Source organism: Diadema antillarum, unplaced genomic scaffold (genome assembly GCF_040938485.1).
Source record: "Diadema antillarum isolate AM-2024a unplaced genomic scaffold, OU_Dant_1.0 seq00003219_RagTag, whole genome shotgun sequence".
Taxonomy (NCBI): domain Eukaryota; kingdom Metazoa; phylum Echinodermata; class Echinoidea; order Diadematoida; family Diadematidae; genus Diadema; species Diadema antillarum.
Window position 1 is genome coordinate 137,571 of NW_027273804.1, and position 23,008 is coordinate 160,578.

At 39.9% G+C, this 23,008-nt stretch overlaps 1 protein-coding gene across 1 annotated transcript in view; it reads left to right on the top strand.

The window, feature by feature from the left end:
• Positions 1-23,008, top strand: part of LOC139715258 (large ribosomal subunit protein uL3m-like) — a 92,266-nt gene extending 69,258 nt beyond the window's left edge. Inside the window, exons 2-8 of the mRNA XM_071626840.1 lie at positions 18,028-18,355; positions 19,848-19,949; positions 20,298-20,397; positions 20,547-20,607; positions 21,455-21,566; positions 21,884-21,961; positions 22,748-23,008. Coding sequence (XP_071482941.1) covers positions 18,028-18,355; positions 19,848-19,949; positions 20,298-20,397; positions 20,547-20,607; positions 21,455-21,566; positions 21,884-21,961; positions 22,748-22,981 — 1,015 coding nt within the window. The 3' untranslated portion in view covers positions 22,982-23,008. The remainder of the gene's footprint in view (positions 1-18,027; positions 18,356-19,847; positions 19,950-20,297; positions 20,398-20,546; positions 20,608-21,454; positions 21,567-21,883; positions 21,962-22,747) is intronic.

The following is a 23,008-nucleotide window of genomic DNA, read 5'->3' on the forward strand; positions in this document are numbered from 1 at the left end:
TTGTGAGATTTCTTCACCAAACAGTTCTCTACCTAGGCTGTTGAGATGCAGGCCATCCCACTTGCAGAGGGTACTGCAGTTGTGAATTTGAGATTCTTTTACTCTATTGTAATGAATTCACAAGCAGTCAATTCTGCACATAATGCTTGGAGTTTGGATATTGTAGTGCACTGACTTCTCATACCGCTCTTGCGAGTTCCATCTCAGAATAATTCCTGATTAAAAAACAACAACATAGAATTCACATACACACTGTGAATAGATGAATCCCCCATATGACACTATCCAAATTTCATAGAGTGCCGACACTGCAACCTATGCCAGCATTAACACAGCATCACTGTCAGTAATTGTTGCTTGTTGGATTTAAACTAGATACCAAATGGTCATGATTTTGGTATCTGGCAAGTTGAAGTAAAAACATCCCCAGAGATCATTTCCCCAAACTCCTGTCACCATAATTCTTTTAGAAATTCTCGTTTATACTCTTCAGGAATCTGTAATAGACTTGTTGTCAAGATATTGTTGTCTTCAAGATATTGTTCTCGCCTCCGATTCCTTCAAGCAAGGGTCTATTACTTCAAAGAGTTGTGCTTTGTCTTCTCGAGCAATACAACATTGCCTCCTAACTTGTTCTGACAGATGTTCTGACAGCTTCAATTCGGAGAAGTAGCAAAGCTTGATCAAAATGCTGTACCTGGGAAAAATGTTGATTTTTTTTTTCCTTAGTATACCGACACATCTCACATCCCATCCCAGCCACCTTTGACTATCACTACAAACTCAACTTTTTCATCAGGAGGATCAGTGTCATGTTTCCTTAAGCCATCCTGAAATTCAGGATCTAACTCTTCATGAGCTTTTGCTTTGGCACTGGAATATGGCCACCTCACTGCTGTTCATTCAGCATGTTTCTCTGTTGGTATTTCCTTTGATATGATTCCTGTACATTAATGGGTTCATTTGAACTCTCTCCCACAATAACTGAGCCTGTTGCTGGCTTTATTGATGCATTGAAACCATTGAAAAACTTGGTTTTGACCTTCTATTTAATGCCTGGCAGAGCCATTATGAAATAGAAGGTCAAAACCTGGCAGAGCCAGAGCCAGGCATGAAATAGAATAAACCATTATCAATTCGAAACTACAATACAAGAGTACAGCCTGCATTAAGTTAAAATCATAATTAGAAGAATGATAATCATAAATTCATGACCGTTGGCACCACCTCTGGTTCAGTAGATGGTCGATGGCCAAGTACATTGTCAAGGATGTCAAAAAAAGGGGCATGTCTGCCTCCCTGCCCCACTCTTCTTGTTATTTTTTTTTCACATCTTTGTACTTCATTTTTAGCTTTTTCAATTTGTCCCGAAGCTGATCGAAAGTCTGACGGTATCCGGCTTCTTCCATTCTTGCCGTCATATCACGGAACACCTTCTTGTTCTTGACCGTTCCATCCAATTGTCACTGGACTTCGGTATCAGACCAGAATCAGACTAGAAATATGTCTGAACATGGCTCATTTCTCGAACCTCCTTGGTATTTGCATGAATATTCTCACACCAGAGAAAAAAGATAAAGGTACAAACCTCACGAGCCCTGGTTTTCCTGAAGGCCATTGTAACTTCACCTCACAGTTTCTTGTAACTGACAGCTTTCCAGAAGGAAAGAAGAGCAACTTGACCTTTGTAAGCACAATATCCCAATCATCCTTCCCTTCGGATTCTAAATCATAAGTTCCTCCTCTGCTGTGTACATATATAGTATGCTTGTACTGCCCATTTTCCTGCATATGCTTCCATTGACTTCTGCCTACAAATTCCACCGAAGTCCCACTGTCCTGCTGCTATGGGTCCTTTGCATTAGCTCTGGCTCACATAGGTCCTTCTTTGCTTCCAGTCTGTGGAGGATGCTAGCGAGTTGCTGCTTGCGAAACATCAGCTTTGTTGCCTGAATGATATCCTGATTCATGAGTTGGATGATTGAAGTTGTATTTGGATGCGCCTGTTGCTGGCAGAGCCATTATGAAATAGAAGGTCAAAATCTGGCAGAGCCAGGCATGAAATAGAATAAACCATTATCAATTTGAAGCTACAATACAAGAGTACAGCCTGCATTTAGTTAAAATCATAATTAGAAGAATGATAATCATAAATTCATGACCGTTGGCACCACCTCTGGTTCAGTAGATGGTCGATGGCCAAGTACATTGTCAAGGATGTCAAAAAAAGGGGCATGTCTGCCTCCCTGCCCCACTCTTCTTGTTACTTTTTTTGTCCCCGCCGAACGAGTTCGAGCAGGGGACTATGAAACGGGCTCCGTACGTGTGTGTGTCCGTGTGTCCGTGTGTCCGTCCGTCCGTCCGTGTGTCCGTCGGTGTGTGCGTCCGTGTGTGATCAAAATGTTCAAAATGCTACTCCTTCGCCATTTCTAACCCAATTTTGATTCTGTTTGCTTTATATGATAGCACTACATGGGAGCTTTGAAACTTCTATACAGAATTTCAGTTGTGACCTTTGACCTTGACCTTTGACCTATATTGTACATTTTGCTTCAAAATGCTACTCCTTCGCCATTTCTAACCCGATTTTGATTCCATTTGCTTTATATGATGGCACTAGGTGAGGGCTGCAAACCTTCTACACAGAATTTTGACCTTTGACTTCTTTGACCTTTGACCTTGATTTTTGACCTATATTGTACATTGCCTACAAAATGCTACTCCTTCGCCATTTGTAACCCGATTTTGATTCCGTTTGCTTTATGTGATGGCACTAGGTGAGGGCTTCAAAACTTCTACACAGAATTTTGACCTTTGACTTCTTTGACCTTTGACCTTGATTTTTGACCTGTATTGTACATTTTGCTACAAAATGCTACTCCTTCGCCATTTGTAACCCGATTTCAATTCCGTTTGCCTTAAGTGATGGCACTAGGTGAGGGCTTCAAAACTTCTACACAGAATTTTGACCTTTGATTTCTTTGACCTTTGACCTTGATTTTTGACCTGTATTGTACATTTTGCTACCAAATGCTACTCCTTCGCCATTTCTAACCCGATTTCGATTCCGTTTGCTTTATGTGATGGCACTAGGTGAGGGCTTCAAAACTTCTACACAGAATTTTGACCTTTGACTTCTTTGACCTTTGACCTTGATTTTTTTACCTATATTGTACATTGGCTACAAAATGCTACTCCTTCGCCATTTCTAACCCGATTTCGATTCCGTTTGCTTTATGTGATGGCACTAGGTGAGGGCTTCAAAACTTCTACACAGAATTTTGACCTTTGACTTCTTTGACCTTTGACCTTGATTTTTTTACCTATATTGTACATTGGCTACAAAATGCTACTCCTTCGCCATTTCTAACCCGATTTCGATTCCGTTTGCTTTATGTGATGGCACTAGGTGAGGGCTTCAAAACTTCTACATAGAATTTTGACCTTTGACTTCTTTGACCTTTGACCTTCATCTTTTTACCTATATTGTACATTTTGCTACTAAATGCTACTTCCGGCGGGGACATATATTACGCACCGCGTAATTTCTACTTTTCCTTGTTTCACATCTTTGTACTACATTTTTAGCTTTTTCAATTTGTCCCGAAGCTGATCGAAAGTCTGACGGTATCCGGCTTCTTCCATTCTTGCCGTCATATCACGGAACACCTTCTTGTTCCTGACAGTTCCATCCAATTGTCACTGGACTTCGGTATCAGACCAGAATCAGACTAGAAATATGTCTGAACATGGCTCATTTCTCGAACCTCCTTGGTATTTGCATGAATATTCTCACACCAGAGAAAAAAGATAAAGGTACAAACCTCACGAGCCCTGGTTTTCCTGAAGGCCATTGTAACTTCACCTCACAGTTTCTTGTAACTGACAGCTTTCCAGAAGGAAAGAAGAGCGACTTGACCTTTGTAAGCACAATATCCCAATCATCCTTCCCTTCGGATTCTAAATCATAAGTTCCTCCTCCGCTGTGTACATATATAGTATGCTTGTACTGCCCATTTTCCTGCATATGCTTCCATGGACTTCTGCCTGCAAATTCCACCGAAGTCCCACTGTCCTGCTGCTATGGGTCCTTTGCATTAGCTCTGGCTCACATAGGTCCTTCTTTGCTTCCAGTCTGTGGAGGATGCTAGCGAGTTGCTGCTTGCGAAACATCAGCTTTGTTGCCTGAATGATATCCTGATTCATGAGTTGGATGATTGAAGTTGTATTTGGATGCGCCTGTTGCTGGCAGAGCCATTATGAAATAGAAGGTCAAAATCTGGCAGAGCCAGGCATGAAATAGAATAAACCATTATCAATTTGAAGCTACAATACAAGAGTACAGCCTGCATTTAGTTAAAATCATAATTAGAAGAATGATAATCATAAATTCATGACCGTTGGCACCACCTCTGGTTCAGTAGATGGTTGATGGCCAAGTACATTGTCAAGGATGTCAAAAAAAGGGGCATGTCTGCCTCCCTGCCCCACTCTTCTTGTTACTTTTTTTTCACATCTTTGTACTTCATTTTTAGCTTTTTCAATTTGTCCCGAAGCTGATCGAAAGTCTGACGGTATCCGGCTTCTTCCATTCTTGCCGTCATATCACGGAACACCTTCTTGCTCCTGACAGTTCCATCCAATTGTCACTGGACTTCGGTATCAGACCAGAATCAGACTAGAAATATGTCTGAACATGGCTCATTTCTCGAACCTCCTTGGTATTTGCATGAATATTCTCACACCAGAGAAAAAAGATAAAGGTACAAACCTCACGAGCCCTGGTTTTCCTGAAGGCCATTGTAACTTCACCTCACAGTTTCTTGTAACTGACAGCTTTCCAGAAGGAAAGAAGAGCGACTTGACCTTTGTAAGCACAATATCCCAATCATCCTTCCCTTCGGATTCTAAATCATAAGTTCCTCCTCCGCTGTGTACATATATAGTATGCTTGTACTGCCCATTTTCCTGCATATGCTTCCATTGACTTCTACCTACAAATTCCACCGAAGTCCCACTGTCCTGCTGCTATGGGTCCTTTGCATTAGCTCTGGCTCACATAGGTCCTTCTTTGCTTCCAGTCTGTGGAGGATGCTAGCGAGTTGCTGCTTGCGAAACATCAGCTTTGTTGCCTGAATGATATCCTGATTCATGAGTTGGATGATTGAAGTTGTATTTGGATGCGCCTGTTGCTGGCAGAGCCATTATGAAATAGAAGGTCAAAATCTGGCAGAGCCAGGCATGAAATAGAATAAACCATTATCAATTTGAAGCTACAATACAAGAGTACAGCCTGCATTTAGTTAAAATCATAATTAGAAGAATGATAATCATAAATTCATGACCGTTGGCACCACCTCTGGTTCAGTAGATGGTCGATGGCCAAGTACATTGTCAAGGATGTCAAAAAAAGGGGCATGTCTGCCTCCCTGCCCCACTCTTCTTGTTACTTTTTTTTCACATCTTTGTACTTCATTTTTAGCTTTTTCAATTTGTCCCGATGCTGATCGAAAGTCTGACAGTATCCGGCTTCTTCCATTCTTGCCGTCATATCACGGAACACCTTCTTGTTCCTGACAGTTCCATCCAATTGTCACTGGACTTCGGTATCAGACCAGAATCAGACTAGAAATATGTCTGAACATGGCTCATTTCTCGAACCTCCTTGGTATTTGCATAAATATTCTCACACCATAGAAAAAAAGGATAAAGGTACAAACCTCATGAGCCCTGGCTTGTCCAAAGGCCCTTGTAGCTTCACCTCACAGTTTCTTGTAACTGACAGCTGTTACGACCAAAATCACTCTGAGAATGATCGCACCAAAGAAGCAATCAACTAATGTTCAGGTGGTTTGTTAACAGTGATATTGAGGGTACAGACTCGTAATCGGTGTTCACATCAGTACAATAATGATCAATAGAAACAATTATAAAACGGTAGTGGAATCACTTACACGTATTACTGCTAACTCTCAAATCATGAGGTCCTTATAATTCCCTGGAAGTCCAGATACGATGTTAGATGCACAGATGGATGATCCTTGATGCACCGATGAATAATCTGCGATGCACCGATGACTGATACCTCCGACATAATTCCTGAGGCGCTGGCTACAATAATCCGCGTTATAAATCCACGGTATGGGTCCACAGCGAAACGTGTAGAATCTAATGTTATGACGACAGCGTCCAGTTGATGCGTTGAATGATAATTCACTTAATAATATCCAGCTAGGAGTCCAGCCCATCACAGCTTCACCGTAACAATGTCCGTTGACATTAAAATGGAGTCTGTCTCCAATGAAGGCAAATTAATTATTTGCAGACAAAATGTCTCCCAGGCCTTATCTCCACAAACATAACAGGTCAGCAGGTAACAGAGGACTGACTATAACAAGTCGCTTCAGAGCCCGAAGTGACATAACTCTCAGAGCAGAGGTGTTGGGTACTCTGCCTACTGCAGAATTTCTCCGGCCTTTATTTCCATTCACCCCTTTCTAGCTCATTCTGTAACTCTCTCCAACCTAGGGCCACACATTCCTGAACATACTCGCAAGTCCTAGTTCCAGGAAACCTGGATGACTCACTGCCTAACTATGTGCAAAACATCATTGCCAAGAATAACTACCAATCACATTGGGCTACAGGGACAGTGCCTCACTCAACCAAATATGTAAGCACTTCCTAGAACATTCTGGATTGAGTGAAATACAATTGTACCTTTCTAAACTGAATGAGTATAATGTATTTCCTGTTACATGCATGTACTGTAGCTACATTGTATACCACCTAGAAAATTCTCCACTGATCCGGTCAGCCTGTATGTACTATATATATATCTATACCACATAGAATGCTCTCCATTAATCTGGTCAACCTGTGTACATACACATTAAAACAACCATGCATACAGTACATCATACAGGTAGTACATAACTACTAATGTGTACATTTGTGACACAGCATCTGAATTCTATAGCAGAAAAATGTTGTCTTACATTTGATGCAAAATTGGTACCCTGGGGTACCAAATGAAAATTCACCATTTTGTTGAATTATTTTTTTTTTTTCAACGCTGTACCCTGGCTTACCAAAAAATGTGTCAAAATATTTTTTAGTATTATTATGCACAAAAATGTTTTCTTAGTTGTGATTATGCAACAATTAATGCATGCAACTAATGATTATTTTCTGCTCTGTTATAATCTTAACTCTTTGATATTATTGTCCCCGCCGAACGAGTTCGAGCAGGGGACTATGAAACGGGCTCCGTACGTGTGTGTGTCCGTGTGTCCGTCCGTCCGTCCGTCCGTGTGTCCGTGTGTGCGTCCGTGTGTGATCAAAATCTTCAATTTGCTACTTCTCTGTCATTTATGAGCCAATTTTGATTCTGTTTGCTTTATATGATAGCACTACATGGGAGCTTTGAAACTTCTACACAGAATTTCAGTCGTGACCTTTGACCTTGACCTTTGACCTATATTGTACATTTTGCTACAAAATGCTACTCCTTCGCCATTTCTAACCCGATTTCGATTCCGTTTGCTTTATATGATGGCACTAGGTGAGGGCTTCAAAACTTCTACACAGAATTTTGACCTTTGACTTCTTTGACCTTTGACCTTGATTTTTGACCTATATTGTACATTTTGCTACAAAATGCTACTCCTTCGCCATTTCTAACCCGATTTCGATTCCGTTTGCTTTATGTGATGGCACTAGGTGAGGGCTTCAAAACTTCTACACAGAATTTTGACCTTTGCCTTCTTTGACCTTTGACCTTGATTTTTTGTCCTATATTGTACATTTTGCTACAAAATGCTACTCCTTCGCCATTTCTAACCCGATTTCGATTCCGTTTGCTTTATGTGATGGCACTAGGTGAGGGCTTCAAAACTTCTACACAGAATTTTGACCTTTGCCTTCTTTGACATTTGACCTTGATTTTTGACCTATATTGTACATTTTGCTACAAAAATGCTACTCCTTCGCCATTTCTAACCCGATTTCGATTCCGTTTGCTTTATGTGATGGCACTAGGTGAGGGCTTCAAAACTTCTACACAGAATTTTGACCTTTGCCTTCTTTGACCTTTGACCTTGATTTTTGACCTGTATTGTACATTGGCTACAAAATGCTACTCCTTCGCCATTTCTAACCCGATTTCGATTCCGTTTGCTTTATGTGATGGCACTAGGTGAGGGCTTCAAAACTTTACACAGAATTTTGACCTTTGACTTCTTTGACCTTTGACCTTGATTTTTTACCTATATTGCACATTTTGCTACAAAATGCTACTTCCGGCGGGGACATATATTACGCACCGCGTAATTTCTACTTTTCCTTGTTGTACATATTATTGTTAGTACTGAATGGAGATGACTTCAATTTGTGAGAGACCTTGAGCTAATAATGTTAGTATTACTCCATCTGCTCTCTCCTTGTTCTTGCGCTGGGTTTCTGCGCTTGCACTTGCAGTGTTGTCACCACCTTGGGCCATTCAAAAAGCATCAAGAATTTCTGCGATCTTATCCTCGCCAAGCTTACCTACCACCCTTTCCCTGGCATTCTCTAGTTTACCTCTTCTATTGAGTTTCTTGTGTTTTTTGTGAGATTTGAGTAGGTCCTGGTATCCGCTGCTAGCACGGCCATCACTGCACGCAGACGCCATGACTATGGCTGTTGCGTTGGCGTAATGCTAGCATTCGTGCTTAAAATTACTTAGCGCAGTGTACGTGTAATAATCAATTGCAGACGAAGTTGGCAGTCTACTGCTGAGATAAGAAAATCATTTAAATGAAATATTTTTAATGATAACATTAGAAATCCACATAAGTATTTTATTAATCTAAGAAATAAATTCCAATTATTTAATTTGAACCTTTTTCTTTCGCATTTCATCTCTTATTATCGGCCATTCGCGCACGCGTAGAAGATTATAAAGATGGCAGCTCCCATGATCAAATTTTGAAGAAATACAGTTGATTTTGGGGTGAAGTTTCTGGGCTTTTGGTGATTTTTTTTTTTTTTTGGTGAAAATTAAAGTTACGGTAGATGATGTTTACAAAATGGTGTGGTGCTAGAAATTACTTTGAAAAACACCTATGGTGCTAGTTCATTGCGACAACTTTGCCGTATCCGAATGCGGAATCGGTGTATCTGAATTAGGATACGCATTATAAATAATGGGCATGAGATGACGCTATACAACGCAGTACACCGGGTTACAACGGTACCCTGGTGTACGGCGTGCCGAGTCATTTTACGTTCTGCAAATCTAGTAGTAAATCTGTACAAAACAACCTCTCAGGCAACATTTACTGTAGTGGAAGCAATTCATGTTTGTTGATATGTCGAGAACTTGTTTTAAAATTTTATAGAAAACTTAATTGGTCCATAACCAAAGCTATGATTGAAGTCATGAAACGTAAGAAAGGCATGATTAAAGTCTAATATTGTACAAAATGAACAATTAGAGTGATGTCTTGCCTGCAATAGCAATTTGTGTTCATAGTGTGTTTCAATGTAAGTTCATTGATTCCACCCTAACTTTATCTAATGCACCATTTTTGGACGACTTATTTTACCTGCCAGCAATCTAGCTTTATGGTAGTACAATAGGCCTGGACATTCAGGCTTGCACCTTTCATAAATATTGATACGCCTGCCATTATGTTGAATTACTAGGGCAGTACTTACATTAGCTGTGTTCAGAAGGAGGCAGTTTTGGTCAGAGTAACTTCGGAGGATAGGTCGGAGTAGTGCCCGTCTGAACAAGGTCGTGGTATCTTCCTCCGATCAGAGGAACTTACCACGACCTCTTCCTCCGAAGGAGATACTCCCAGTTTTCTCAGGAGTATCTTGCTACCATGACTAGCCGGTCGGAGTAAATTCCCCGTGCGGACAAGCCCTCGGAGTATCTATGAACTTACATGCCGTACGTCCTAGGTAAAACTTCCCGGGTCAAATCGCAATGTTGACATTGTGCGACTACACGTGTGCGTGTAGTGCAATTCTAACCTAGTAGTCGATCGCGACGAAGAAGCTAGCGCTCATGCAGAAATTTTCGTCATCAAGAATGGAGAAGACAAATGCCATTGGTAAAAAAACAATCGCATGTTCGACGAGGGCGGCACTACCACTTCCCAAAGTTACACCGACCCTCGCACATAAATTGGTCGGAGTTTCTTCCCACGACCGTCGTGTGGACGCAAGGGTCGTGGTAAGATATGCATTAATATAAATTTTAATTGCCGTGCCATAAATGTTTACTCCGACTAGAAATATGTCTGAACATGGCTAGTTTCAGCAACGGCAGTACCAAATGTTAAGTATTTGTAACTTTTGAACAGATTGCGTGATTTTCTTCAAATTTCTCTGATATGTGCTACTAATATTTCTGCATTTACTCAAGCCATATATTAAAGCTCTGTACTTAAATGTCAACCTCATGTGGTACAAAAGATATGCCAAGCCATGCACAAGTGACATTTTTTGAAAGATGGTCAATGTCACTACATTGAATGTTAAAAAAAAAGAGCAAAGTTCAGTTTATATTTTACAATTACAGGTTTGTTATTATGCATGAGTGAATATACCCTGTAAAATGGGGAAAATGACGCTTGATATCAATCAAGTGAGAGGATTGTTGTTGTTTTTGCTATGTGATGAAGAGTAGTTATTAGTTATTAAGGATTTATTATCACTCCCCCCCCCCCTTTTTTTTTTTTGTTAGATTTACAAAATTGGCTAGCAGTATTTCTCTTGCCAGGACACAATCACTCCAGAAACTTAATGTATAGATGCAGGAGCCTTCTGTCTAGAGGAGGAAATACCTGCAACAATTTGTATCTAACTCGTATGAATAATGTGAATATGTTACCTTTTTGAAGTGCACTCTTATCTCGGATTGTCTGAATAATTTTATGAATTATGAATGGTAATGTAATGTGTGTTTATTCTTTTCTATGTGACATCAAAATAGGAAAAGGGTGCACAGTTTTCTTCTTTATAATTTGCTATCAACATTACTGTTTACGGTAGGCTATGTGAGTGACATTAGCAACCACAAAATAAGTCATAATGCCTTATGTAATGTATGAAAACGGAGATAATTTGGTTTTAGAAATCTGCCATGATTATTATGAAAATATATACCAATAATACTTTTTAATTGCCGTGCCATAAATGTTTACTCCGACTAGAAATATGTCTGAACATGGCTAGTTTCAGCAACGGCAGTACCAAATGTTAAGTATTTGTAATAAGAATACCAGTAGATTGGTGTGCGCCTGGTCTAGGTAGCCCCACTCAAATTGGGCTCTGTAATATTTCCTTTTGCAAAGTGTTTTATGTTGATTGTTTGGTACCTAATATGTAACACTTTATTTTTGTTGTCATCAGGGTTCTCCTAGACAATTTTGGTGCATCCTTGGTGTTAGATTTGCTATATTTTCCTTATACTTTATTTCAATGTCATTCTGCTACCCTGTGCCACCATTTTGTACATGGGTAAAGGTACCCATTCTGTATATTTTGCTTCAGTGGAGACTGATCCCTGTGTAGACATACTCTTGTATTCAGTGTGTACTGACTCTTGTTCTTGAGCAACCATCAATGGAGGAGATTACCAAGCAGCTTGTCATCCATTCTTGTGAGCGGACACAAATTCCTGTGTAGACAGACTCTTGTATTCAGTGTGTACTGACTCTTGTACTTGATCGAGCAACCATCAATGGAGGTGATCACCAAGCAGCTTTTCATCCATTCTTGTGAGCTGACACAAATTCCTGTGTAGACAGACTCTTGTATTCAGTGTGTACTGACTCTTGTACTTGAGCTATCATCAATGGAGGGGTTTTGCAGGTGGCTTTTCATCTTTTGTGCAGTTCTGTCACCATTCAATTCATCCGCAGAGGATCAGTTCATTCAGCCTCTGGACCTCTTCAAGTGCGTGAATACCACCAAACATGACTCGTGGAAGTACCATGGTCATCCAATTGCATACTACAGTAACCACCATGCATGTTTCCAGCTTTCTATCTTGTTGTGTGGGGACATACAGCTGAATCCTGGCCCGACTCAGCTAGACCATCACCAACGTGACAATGTAAGCCTACGTGTGCATCATGACTCTGATCCACCCCATCGTGTAAGATATGATGTTCGCGCACTAAACGATTTTAACATAGGTACCGACCAATTTCTTCACCAAGATGTCTGGCAAAGGGTCTGTGAGCTTGGCATCAGACGACGTCGTCGTACACATCGTGGTCGCAGAGCTCACAAACCACATATTTCATCTCGTGTTTCAACAGATCGTCAGACAAGAACTACAGTAAGTGACAAATCCTCTGTAACTCGTATTGGTGTTTGGAATGCTCGCTCCCTGAGCAACAAGTCTGCGTACATATGTGATTTAGTAGTTGATGCCAAGCTCGATATTCTCGTTATAACTGAGACTTGGTTAACTGGTACACAAAGAGACAATCTGATAATAGCGGATCTGAAGGTCTCTCTTCCAAACTTTGATTTTGTACACTGCCCTCGAACGAATTCCAGAGGTGGCGGCATCTGCTTGCTTGTCCGTTCATCTGCACGTATTTCCATAAATGACACTTTCACGTTCTCATCATTTGAACTCCTTGATGTCACAATCAACCTTTCTCACTCATCTGCTCTGAGAGTATATGGCATCTACAGACCACCTCCTTCTGCTAAGAACAATTTAACCAATAACTTATTTCTGTCAGAATTCCCTACACTTCTGGAATCAGTGGCAATCGATGACTATCGTTCCATTCTGCTTGGGGATTACAACATACATGTTGACGATTGCTCGGATAATTTGGCTGTATCTTTTCTAAGCACCATTAACTCTCTAGGATTTCAACAGCATGTTAAAGAGGCAACTCATAAAGCTGGACACACATTAGACCTAGTTCTAAGCAGAAAAGTTGACAACATTGTATCGAATGTTAATCTTGTCACATTTCTGCCCTCTGACCACTCCGCCATCATCACCACTCTCAACCTCAGAGGCCCAGTGAACCCCAAGAAGCAGACTACCTCCAGAAATCTACGGTCTATGGACCTCTGCTCCTTTAAAAATGACATTGCTGCATCACTTTTCCAGATCAGAGAGCCAGCGTGTCCCTCCGAGGCTGTCCTGCTGCTCAACTCTCATGTAACAAGACTTCTTGATAAGTACGCTCCGCTCAAGACTAGATCTGTAACAGTGCGGCCAAATAATCCCTGGTACACGACAGAAGTGAAGGAGGCTAAGAAGCGTAGACGCCGTGCAGAGCGCCGCATGATCAAGTCTGGTCTTTGCATTGACAGAGAGCTGTATCGGCAAGAGTGTGAGTCCTACTACAGCCACCTTGCCGACGCCAAGTCAAGGCACCTAAGAGAGGAGATTGCTGCTGCAGACACCAAACAACTTTTCAACATCATCAAAAGACTCACAATTGCACATCCAGATTCTTCTCTTCCTGACCATACTTCAAATCCTGCACTTGCCAATCAGTTTGCTGAGTTTTTCGACAACAAGATTAGTACCATTGCATCTTCATTCCCGGTGTCTCCTGAAATCTCTCTCTCTAATTCCTCTCGCATAAATATAAACACTGAGTGTGTATTTTCTGAGTTTGGTTTAATCACTGAGTCACAAATGAAACGTCTCATCAATTCTCTTCCGTCCAAGTCTTGTTCTCTTGATCCTCTCCCCACATGGCTACTAAAAGAGTGTCTGGATGAATTTCTTCCTGCAATAACTCACATTCTGAATCTCTCGTTGTCATCAGGCGTAGTTCCTAAGCACTTCAAAAGGTCGCTCATATTGCCCTTTCTAAAGAAACCCAGCTTAGACCGTAATGATTTGAATAATTTTCGCCCCATTGCTAATCTGTCTTTTCTTGGTAAAGTTCTTGAGAAAGTGGTTGCTCGCCAACTCAGAGATCATCTTGATGAACACCAGTTGTTTCCTAGTAATCAGTCTGCCTACAGGCACTTCCACTCCACCGAAACCGCCTTATTGAAGGTACTCAATGACCTCCTCTTAGCAGTAGACAAAGGCCATGAAGTTGCTCTTCTGCTTTTAGATTATTCTGCTGCGTTTGATACTATCAATCATGAAATTCTCCTTAACAGATTGGAGACTAATTTTGGTCTAACGGGAACAGTCTTGAGATGGATTGCATCTTACTTACACGACCGCCACCAGATGGTTACTGTGAACGGTGCATTTTCTCAGTCGTTCCCTCTTAGACATGGTGTCCCCCAGGGGTCTGTGGTTGGTCCTTTACTATTTCTTCTATACACAGCCCCTCTGTCTTCAGTAATCAACTCTCATAACGATATTTTACATGTTATGTATGCCGACGATACTCAAATCTACATAATCATACAACCAAATACCCAAGTCGAAGCACTCTGCAAGCTTAGTAGATGCGTTGATGATATCAAGCAATGGTCTCACGATAATTATTTGAAATTGAATTGTGTTAAATCGGAATTTTTATATGTTTATTCTCAGTTCAGGCGGGGTAGCTCTCTAACAGAATTTTTCTTTGAAGATAGTACTATCCCCATCTCTCAGTCCGTCAGAGATCTCGGAGTTATTGTAGATAAGCATCTGAACTTTCAACAACATATTAAGAATTCATGTCGTTCTGCTGCTTGGGGTATTTGTAAAATTGGTAAAATACGTAAATTATTGGATCAGTCTTCCACGGAACGTCTCATTCACGCATTTGTTTCCTCTCATCTTGACTACTGCAATTCCCTTCTTGTTGGTCTCCCTGCTTCAAGTACTGCACCACTTCAAAGAATTCAAAATACAGCTGCTAGGCTTGTGACCCTTACAAAAAGATCTGACCACATTACTCCAGTTTTCCAATCCCTCCACTGGCTCCCCATCCATCAACGTATCACTTTTAAAATCCTCCTTATTGTTTACAAGATATGTAATAATCTTGCCCCATCTTATCTTAAAGATTTAATTTCCTTCCGCTCCTCCACTTCAACCCGTTCTCTTCGTTCTTCCTCCGCTCTCCAATTATCACGTGGTCCCCGCACCTGTACACGTTATGGTGATAGGGCCTTTTCAGTTATTTCCCCACTTCTTTGGAATGAACTCCCTTTTTATATTCGTAACGCTGAAAATGTTGATAGGTTTAAGTCATTGTTGAAAACTCATCTGTTTACACAACCTTAATTTTGCTGTTGTTGTTGTTGCTGTCGTTATCATAATATGTACATAATGCTGTATTTTGTTTTTACGTTATATATATTATTTTTCCCCGATTTGATGCGCTTAGAAACATCAGTATTAAGCGCTATATAAATGTTATTCATTATCATTATCATTATCATTATCATAACTTCCATAGGTATATATGAACTATAATAAATAGCAGTTAGTCTTACATTTTGCATGTACACCTGCCTGCTGTTTGCATTTGATTGGAACATTCCATATCTTAGGAAAGAAAAAGTTCCATTGAACCTTATGTTCCTATTTTGTTAACACTCTGCTGATATTGATGTATGGGAGATGGGTGAAAATACCTATGTTTTTCCTTTTCTATTCACCAGTTGTTACCATTTACTGTTTTTTTAGGGTTGGCAGGTATGAAATTGTAATTACACAGAAGTAGCAGTTTACAATACCACTCTCTTTATTTTGAGTCTAAATTTATGAACTACTGTATGATGAGCTGGGATGAACCATATGGGCAAGCTCAAAGCATAACTGAGTAGGGAAGTGAGTGGGGCACTGTTTTCATTATAATGCTCTGTAGCCTTGCGATGGCAGCTTTTTTAAGTAGGAATTATCTATCGCAAGTTTTTGGCATGTCATAAAATTCAAATAAGCTGCATGGACAACGCGATAGCAAGCGTCGACGGGGACAACTTCATCAGGAGTTTATCAAAACATTCTGCAGACAGCAAGCATTTGGCAATGATTCCATTGCTTGATGGAACTGTCAAAGACTGCTGAGACGCTAACATGTTCAACATAAAGAATGTGGATGGTGACTGGGTCACCATTTTCCTGTGACATGCCATCCAGTTTTTGAAGCGGCAACTGATATCAGTGACTACCTACCACAACTGGATGGAAGTTTTCAACAACTTTTCTTCAGACAGCAGTATGTGATAACAACTTAATCACAAGATGGAACTGCTGTTGACTGCAGATGAGCTACATGAATGTGTATTGTAACAAATTTGTGTATTTTAACAAAGTTGTGACTGTGTGACCATGCATCTTCAACATGCATGCAGCTCTTGCAGCAATTATGTTCAACTCATCGATGGATGTCTCCTGGAGACAGCAATACATGAGCAACGACTCCACATTTTGATGAAAGTGCCATGGACTGCAGACATGCCAAATGCTCAACGATGGACATAGTGAGTGGTGACTGGGTCACTACCTTTCTTCAACACGTCATCCAGATTCAACAGTGTGCTGCAGTTTGTAGTATCATCTGCATTACCACTCCATGGATGTGCTGCACTTCCAACACATCCCTTATCAGTATTGACATGGTCATAATTTCTGCAGCAATTTCATCCCCATGGGATATTCATTTTGGCTGTGGACATGCAAGCAATTCAACAGCACATCCACAACATTGTTTTCTACAACTCCATGGTGTGTCTCATGTGGCTGGACTGTTGTGGCAACCAACTTGTGACTGGGTCACAATTACTCTTCAAGGACAACATCACATCTCCTTTGTGTGGTAGAGCTTGATAGCAATATCTAGCATCCTCTCGTGTCAGCCAAGTGAGTTTTCCATGTGAATTCAAGGATAATCCACCAGTTCTTCAATACCACCAATCATGCTGCTAGAGCAAACTTTTATCTTAGTGATCAAGTGTGTCAGCTGTGCTTATAATGGACTCGGCACTTAGTAAGAAATGGATATGCAATGATTTAATTTTGTACTGAAAAGCAGAGCTTCGTATTGAGACAGTGCTTCACTGTGGTTTCTGATAATATCACTTATATCATAAAAATGATATCTTTGCCAGTTTTATTAGATGTGGTATTTAAGAAGAATTATGATCAAAGTCAAGCAGATGATTACTTAAACCCAATGGCATCACATTCTCTCATTTTTATTCTTTTCCCTTACTTCATTTTTTTTTTCCTGGGTAGTTGAAGAAAACTAAATGTCTCAAGAGTCCAAGCAGAATTTTATACAAAAATAATCTGAGCTTGTTAGAGACGTGTGTAAAAAATTGTACAACTGAAGTTTTATGTCATGGTGTATTTTAAGGTAATCTTTGAATAATTTTTATTGAAAAAGAAAATGAATTGAAGAGTTTTCTTTTACTGTGTCCTGCAAGATGTAAAATGAAATATGAGATAGTTAGATTTTAGTGTTTTCCCTCTCTGTTGTATTTTTTGTTTTGTTTTGTTTTGTTTTGTTATGTTTTTGTTTTTGTTTTTGTTTTGGTTTTTTTTTGCAATGAAGTATGATTTGTCACTCATGCATGGATTGCTCTTAGGAACAATAAAGGAATCGAAGAGTGTCTTTCAAGATGTGAAATGAAATACTATACAGTAAAGTCCCCCCCCCCCTCAGTTGCTTTTTTTCAGTGAAATATTTCACTCATGCATAGAATGTTAGACACATGTATAAAGACTGTAACGAACAAGTTATCATGATTTCAATCAGTAACCTTTTTAAGACTTTTATACTATTGATTATTGACTGGGTGATTAAGTTGATTGAATACTGGTATCTGGCCCTGATGTGAATGGATGTAATCATGCTTTACACAAATTTGTCTTGTATTAAGTGGAAGTATCACATGTAAATATCGCCTGTTTTGAAAGCCAGTTATGCTGATAAAATTTCTATTCCATGCTATATTGTATGGTATATGCATTTCATGTGTTATGTGAAGAATGAATAAAATGATATAAAAAAGAAGTGGCACTGCAGGATTGGGAAGAATTATATTTCTAACTGATATTTTCTGCTCATTCTCTATGCATTGCCATAGGTTGCTGATTCCAGCAGCAGTGTCGGCATCCAGTGGGCCGGTACGGCACTACTACCCACAAGCTCCAAAGAGAGACCTATTCAAGGAGAACTATGAACGTTACAGGCAGCGGCCACAAGAGGGCGACCTTACGGAGGAGAATGAAGAGTTCCTCTACAAGTGGAGCAGCCTCAAGAACATGGCAGGCCCCAGTCCCCTGAAGCATGCCCCCTGGCCCAGGGGTGAGTGGACACCCGAGTCCAAGAGAACCGGTGTGGTGGCGGTAAAGCTGGGCATGCAACCCCTCTGGACAAAGGCAGGCGCCATGGTACCTACCACTCTCCTGCAGGTCAGTGAAATCATTTTGTCTCCCTCCCAATCTCTCTGTCTGTCTCTCCACCTCACACACACTCACACACATGCACACACTTTCCCTTTTATAGCTGTAAACCATAGGTGTTATGAATTATTTTTGTTCTCGTTGAATCTATATTCATGTTGAGAGAATCTGACTTCATTTAGCTCCAATTAAGTCCCACCGTAATTAAAGAATTGAAAAAGTCCCAAGTTTCTGTATGATTTAAGTATTTTAATGGAAATGGATATCAGTAACAGTATTACTATCATGAGTTTGAAATAAAAAAAGAGGGAAATCATATTTTCAACATGTTTATCCTGAAGTGAGTTTGTCTATTTTTGTCACATGCTTCAAAATATATCCTTCCCTATGAACTTAAAAGGAATTAAACTTGTGATATCTTAATGATAGTTTTCCAAACGAAGCTTTACTTACTCCTGTGGAGCTTTATTAATTCTTATTCTTTGTACATGTTTGTATTTTATTATGCTTTTTTTATTGTTTGGAGGTTTTTGTCAAAAGTAACAATGATAAATGCCCCGTTTGCATTGTCATTTAAGGTAAAAGATATGTTTTCCTGCATTGCTCAGACCTGTAAAAAGACAATATGTGACCCCCTACAACAAAAGGATCTTAAAGTTGGGGAGGACACTTTTCTGAAACTGGCGTGACATTATTCCCTTACTCTTCTACTTCAAATTCATATATAGTACAACTCATAAAAGTACTCCGTTGCGGAGATATCGATGAGTTTGTTAGTGCATGTCAAGTAGCTGAGGAAATTAGAGTTTCAAGAAAAATGCCTTCAAAGTTTTCCTTCCGATGCTATTATGATCAAGGGGAAGCAAGACAGTTTTCACCGCTTGACAATGGAAGGCATGCTCCTAGCGACCTCCGCGATGTTCATTCAAGCTTAGTGCCAGCAGTCTACGCACGACCAATCAGTAGTCAGGATGCCTCGCACTGACCAATAAGATCACTCCCTTGTTGCTAGGGGCGGAGTCTAGCTGCGGCGCTAAATCCAAATCTTCGGACACGTTTCTTTTCAGCTGAAAGTCAGAAAATCTTGGCCCAGAAAAACGCTGATTTCTTGCCTTTCCTTTGATTGTTTTGGCCAATTTTGATTATGTGACTTCAAACTCGATTTTCTCGGCTCAGCCGTCAGCAAGTTTAGGATCCTTTTGTTTTAGGGGGGCCACATCCCATGTTGAGGAAAGTGGCATAGTACATCATGATATGGGGGGGGGGGGATGTAAGAGGGTATCATGAATTAATCAAGTGTTTGTTGCAATCCCCAGAGCAATTAACTTTCAATTTACATCCGCCCTTTTACCTTAAATTGAACCAACATTGTGTGACCAAATTAAATGATCTAAAAAATGCATCTGAGTTGATCAGAAAATGCATAATTCATAAGCAGTTCATAGTGACCGGTGAATAGTAATGAGATTTAGGACCATTCTTAAATCACTGACTTCTGCAGGTCCTAGAGTGTAACGTGGTGGACTTCATACCAAAAGGTCTGGCAGATACTGAGAAACATGCCTTGATGATCGTAGCAGCCAAGAATGCATCTCCTTATTATGTAAGTATATTTCTTATCCGATGATTAGTGTACTGCTGATGATGTCGAAAGCAGTAACACCAAGAATGGGAGTAATTAAGAAGAAGATGATAATGGTGATTATTACTATGGTCGTATCTATTCTTTTTTTTCAAGTGAACTTTTTTTGTGCAAGACTTAGAACACAGAATTTAAGTTACCATCACAGATATATACAAGAGTTGTCCAGAGGTAATTGTCAGGAATCTAACTCAAATGATATGTTGTATATGCTGAACATGAACGCATTTCTATGTATATTTTTAGATCTGATGAAATAATTGCTATATTTTTTTCTCCTCTTTTTTTTTTCTACATGTGATCTTACAGAAAGACGAGGAGTACGCTGAGCAGTTCAAGAGGGCCAGACTGCCAATCAAAGAACACGTCACTGGATTCCAGGTCACAGACGATGCCGCTCTCCAACCAGGTCTCAACTTTCATTCATATGTGTGATATTTTCTTAAACGTATGTAATGTACAATTGTATATCTAATGTTGCATGCTATTGCAGTGTCTGTCTCTCACTGGTAGTAAATGCAGAGTTTCTAAGTAGTGTTTGTTTCATTATATCCTCAGGTACTCCATTACTTGCTGGACATTTCAGACCAGGAATGTATGTGGACATTGCAGCCAAGACGTGAGTAGAAATATTCTTGTCGGTGCAGTGAATTTTACCAAGTCCTTGAACGAAAAAAGAACTCTCTACACCAGTAAAGCTTCCAAAGTTTATGAAAATGTTGTCGTGACATATTACAGTAGAAAGCTCTTCAAACTTTTCGGGAACTTGTAGATTGTCCAAGATTAAAGGCACTGTTTAGCATTGGGCACAAGTGACTTTCAAAAAATGTTTGAGTTATCACATTTGATGCATATGTATAGTTCAGTTGTATCTCAAAACATCCTACCCTATAAAGATTTGGCTATAAAGACACAAATATATGGAGATATTAATTTTCTCAATATGCCATAACTGTAGAAGGTTTATTTTAGGTACAATGTTGATAAAACTATTATTCACAGTTTGTTTAACAGTATTTACCATTGATTGTACTGATTAACAATTGTACATTAGCTGTGTCTATCCGTAACTCATATTTTGAACCACTGAAGCTGGGTGATCTTCTTTTTACATCTGATAATGGTAAATAGTGACTTTAATGCTATCTCTTACATTCCTAATCAGTACAGCTAAGTCCAGCTAAGCACAAGAGCAGCATTTTGAAAGAGTTGTTAGGATACAGTGACAACCATTTGAAAGTAAACATATGATATGCAGGCTCCTGTAACTAGTCATTGTGCCTTGTTACCTGCTTGTTTATGCCATATAAGCATATTCCTGAGTAGATGTCGGGACCCTCAATTGGACATTGGATTTAGATGTTAAATGACAATGTGTAAGTAGGCACAATTAATTACATTATTCAGTATCATTTGTAGCAGGTAGAGTTTATTGTTGATGTGAATTGTTCCCTTCTCTCTTCTAGGATTGACAAGGGTTTCCAGGGTGTAATGAAGAGATGGGGGATGAAGGGGCAGCCTGCCTCCCATGGGGCTACCAAAACTCACCGCAAGATGGGTGCTTCAGGAGGAGGAGGGGTAGGTCGAATCCTGTTCCGTCATAGTCTCTAAATCCTGTCCTCTTTCTCTACTGCAATCCGTTCATATCCATCTTCATAAAGACATTATTCTTGAAATGGCATTTTTTTGTAGGCTAGGTTTCTAATCAAACCAGCCCTCATATGTCCTCTGGCAAAGGATCAGAGTGATGTCGATTACGTAAGGTTAAAAAATTACCTAAAATAAATTGTATTTAGTGTTTTTATTACAGTTTACAGTTTAGTCAAACACTTTGAATTCAAGATTTCTTTTTGTTGCTGATGTAACATATTTGTGTAATACAATTCCTTTATTAGGATCCTGGAAGAATATGGCCTGGGAAGAAGATGCCTGGATTCATGGGCAACAGACTGAGATGGACAATGGGTCTGAAGGTAAAGACTATCAGTAGTTAATCTAACTTCTTGTGAGATGGTGTGTAGCGAATTAGATGTCAGGACCTACATGTAACAAACTTGTGAATGTGAGATTCAATGCATGAATGTCATGAAAGAGTTTGTAGAGATTTCTTCAGCACAGAGCTTTTAATGATTTTGAACATAAATTGTCATTGAATGACCTTTTGGTGTATTTTTTTTTTTTTTCGGAATGTGTGAGGTCGAGTTTCTATCCATTTTGCATGCATTTGGCAGTGAATTCTTTGATGTGTAACTGATAAGAAGGTAGGACACTTCACCAATGTGTTTACAGAGTTGTTTTGTGTTGCCTCATTTCAATCATGCACAAATGTCAGTACTTGTGTGAATCATGACTGTAAGTAACAAGTGGTCAGGATATGTCTAAAATGTGCATTTCTAATCTTCCAAAGGTGGCGTTCAATTATTATTTTGAGTTCAGTGGCACAGAAGCCATGTGAAGCTGAACGTGAAGCAAAAGTTCCTTTTGTATGCATGTACATTCAATGGATCTTCATATTGTTTGACTCTATGTGACTGCATATCTCTATTTGTTGTGAGTGATGTTATGTCCAGAGCTGCCAACCGTTCCAAAAAATTAGTATTTGTTACAAAAAATCAAAGGAAACACAAAAATGTGAAAACGCCCTCAAAAGTATGTATTGTCTGAGAAAGAAAAATAATGATGAAGGGTAAAATGACAAAGACGCATCGCGTTACTCAGTGTGTCATGTCTCAGACCCATATCTCTTTGTCTTCATTCAGATTCTGCGGGTTAACACCAAGCACAATGTCCTGTACGTGAATGGAAGCATCCACGGACGAGTGTCTGGCTTTGTGAAAGTGAAGGACTCTCTGATCCACCCCCTGTCTGCTGCCCCACCCTTCCCTACCTACTATCCGGACGAGGAGGTGGGGGAGGACGTGTTTGATGAGAGCATCCACAATTTCACGGACCCGAGCATAGAGTACGAGGTCGACCAGGAGGAAGAGACATGAGACTCGGAACACTGAAAACAGGACAAT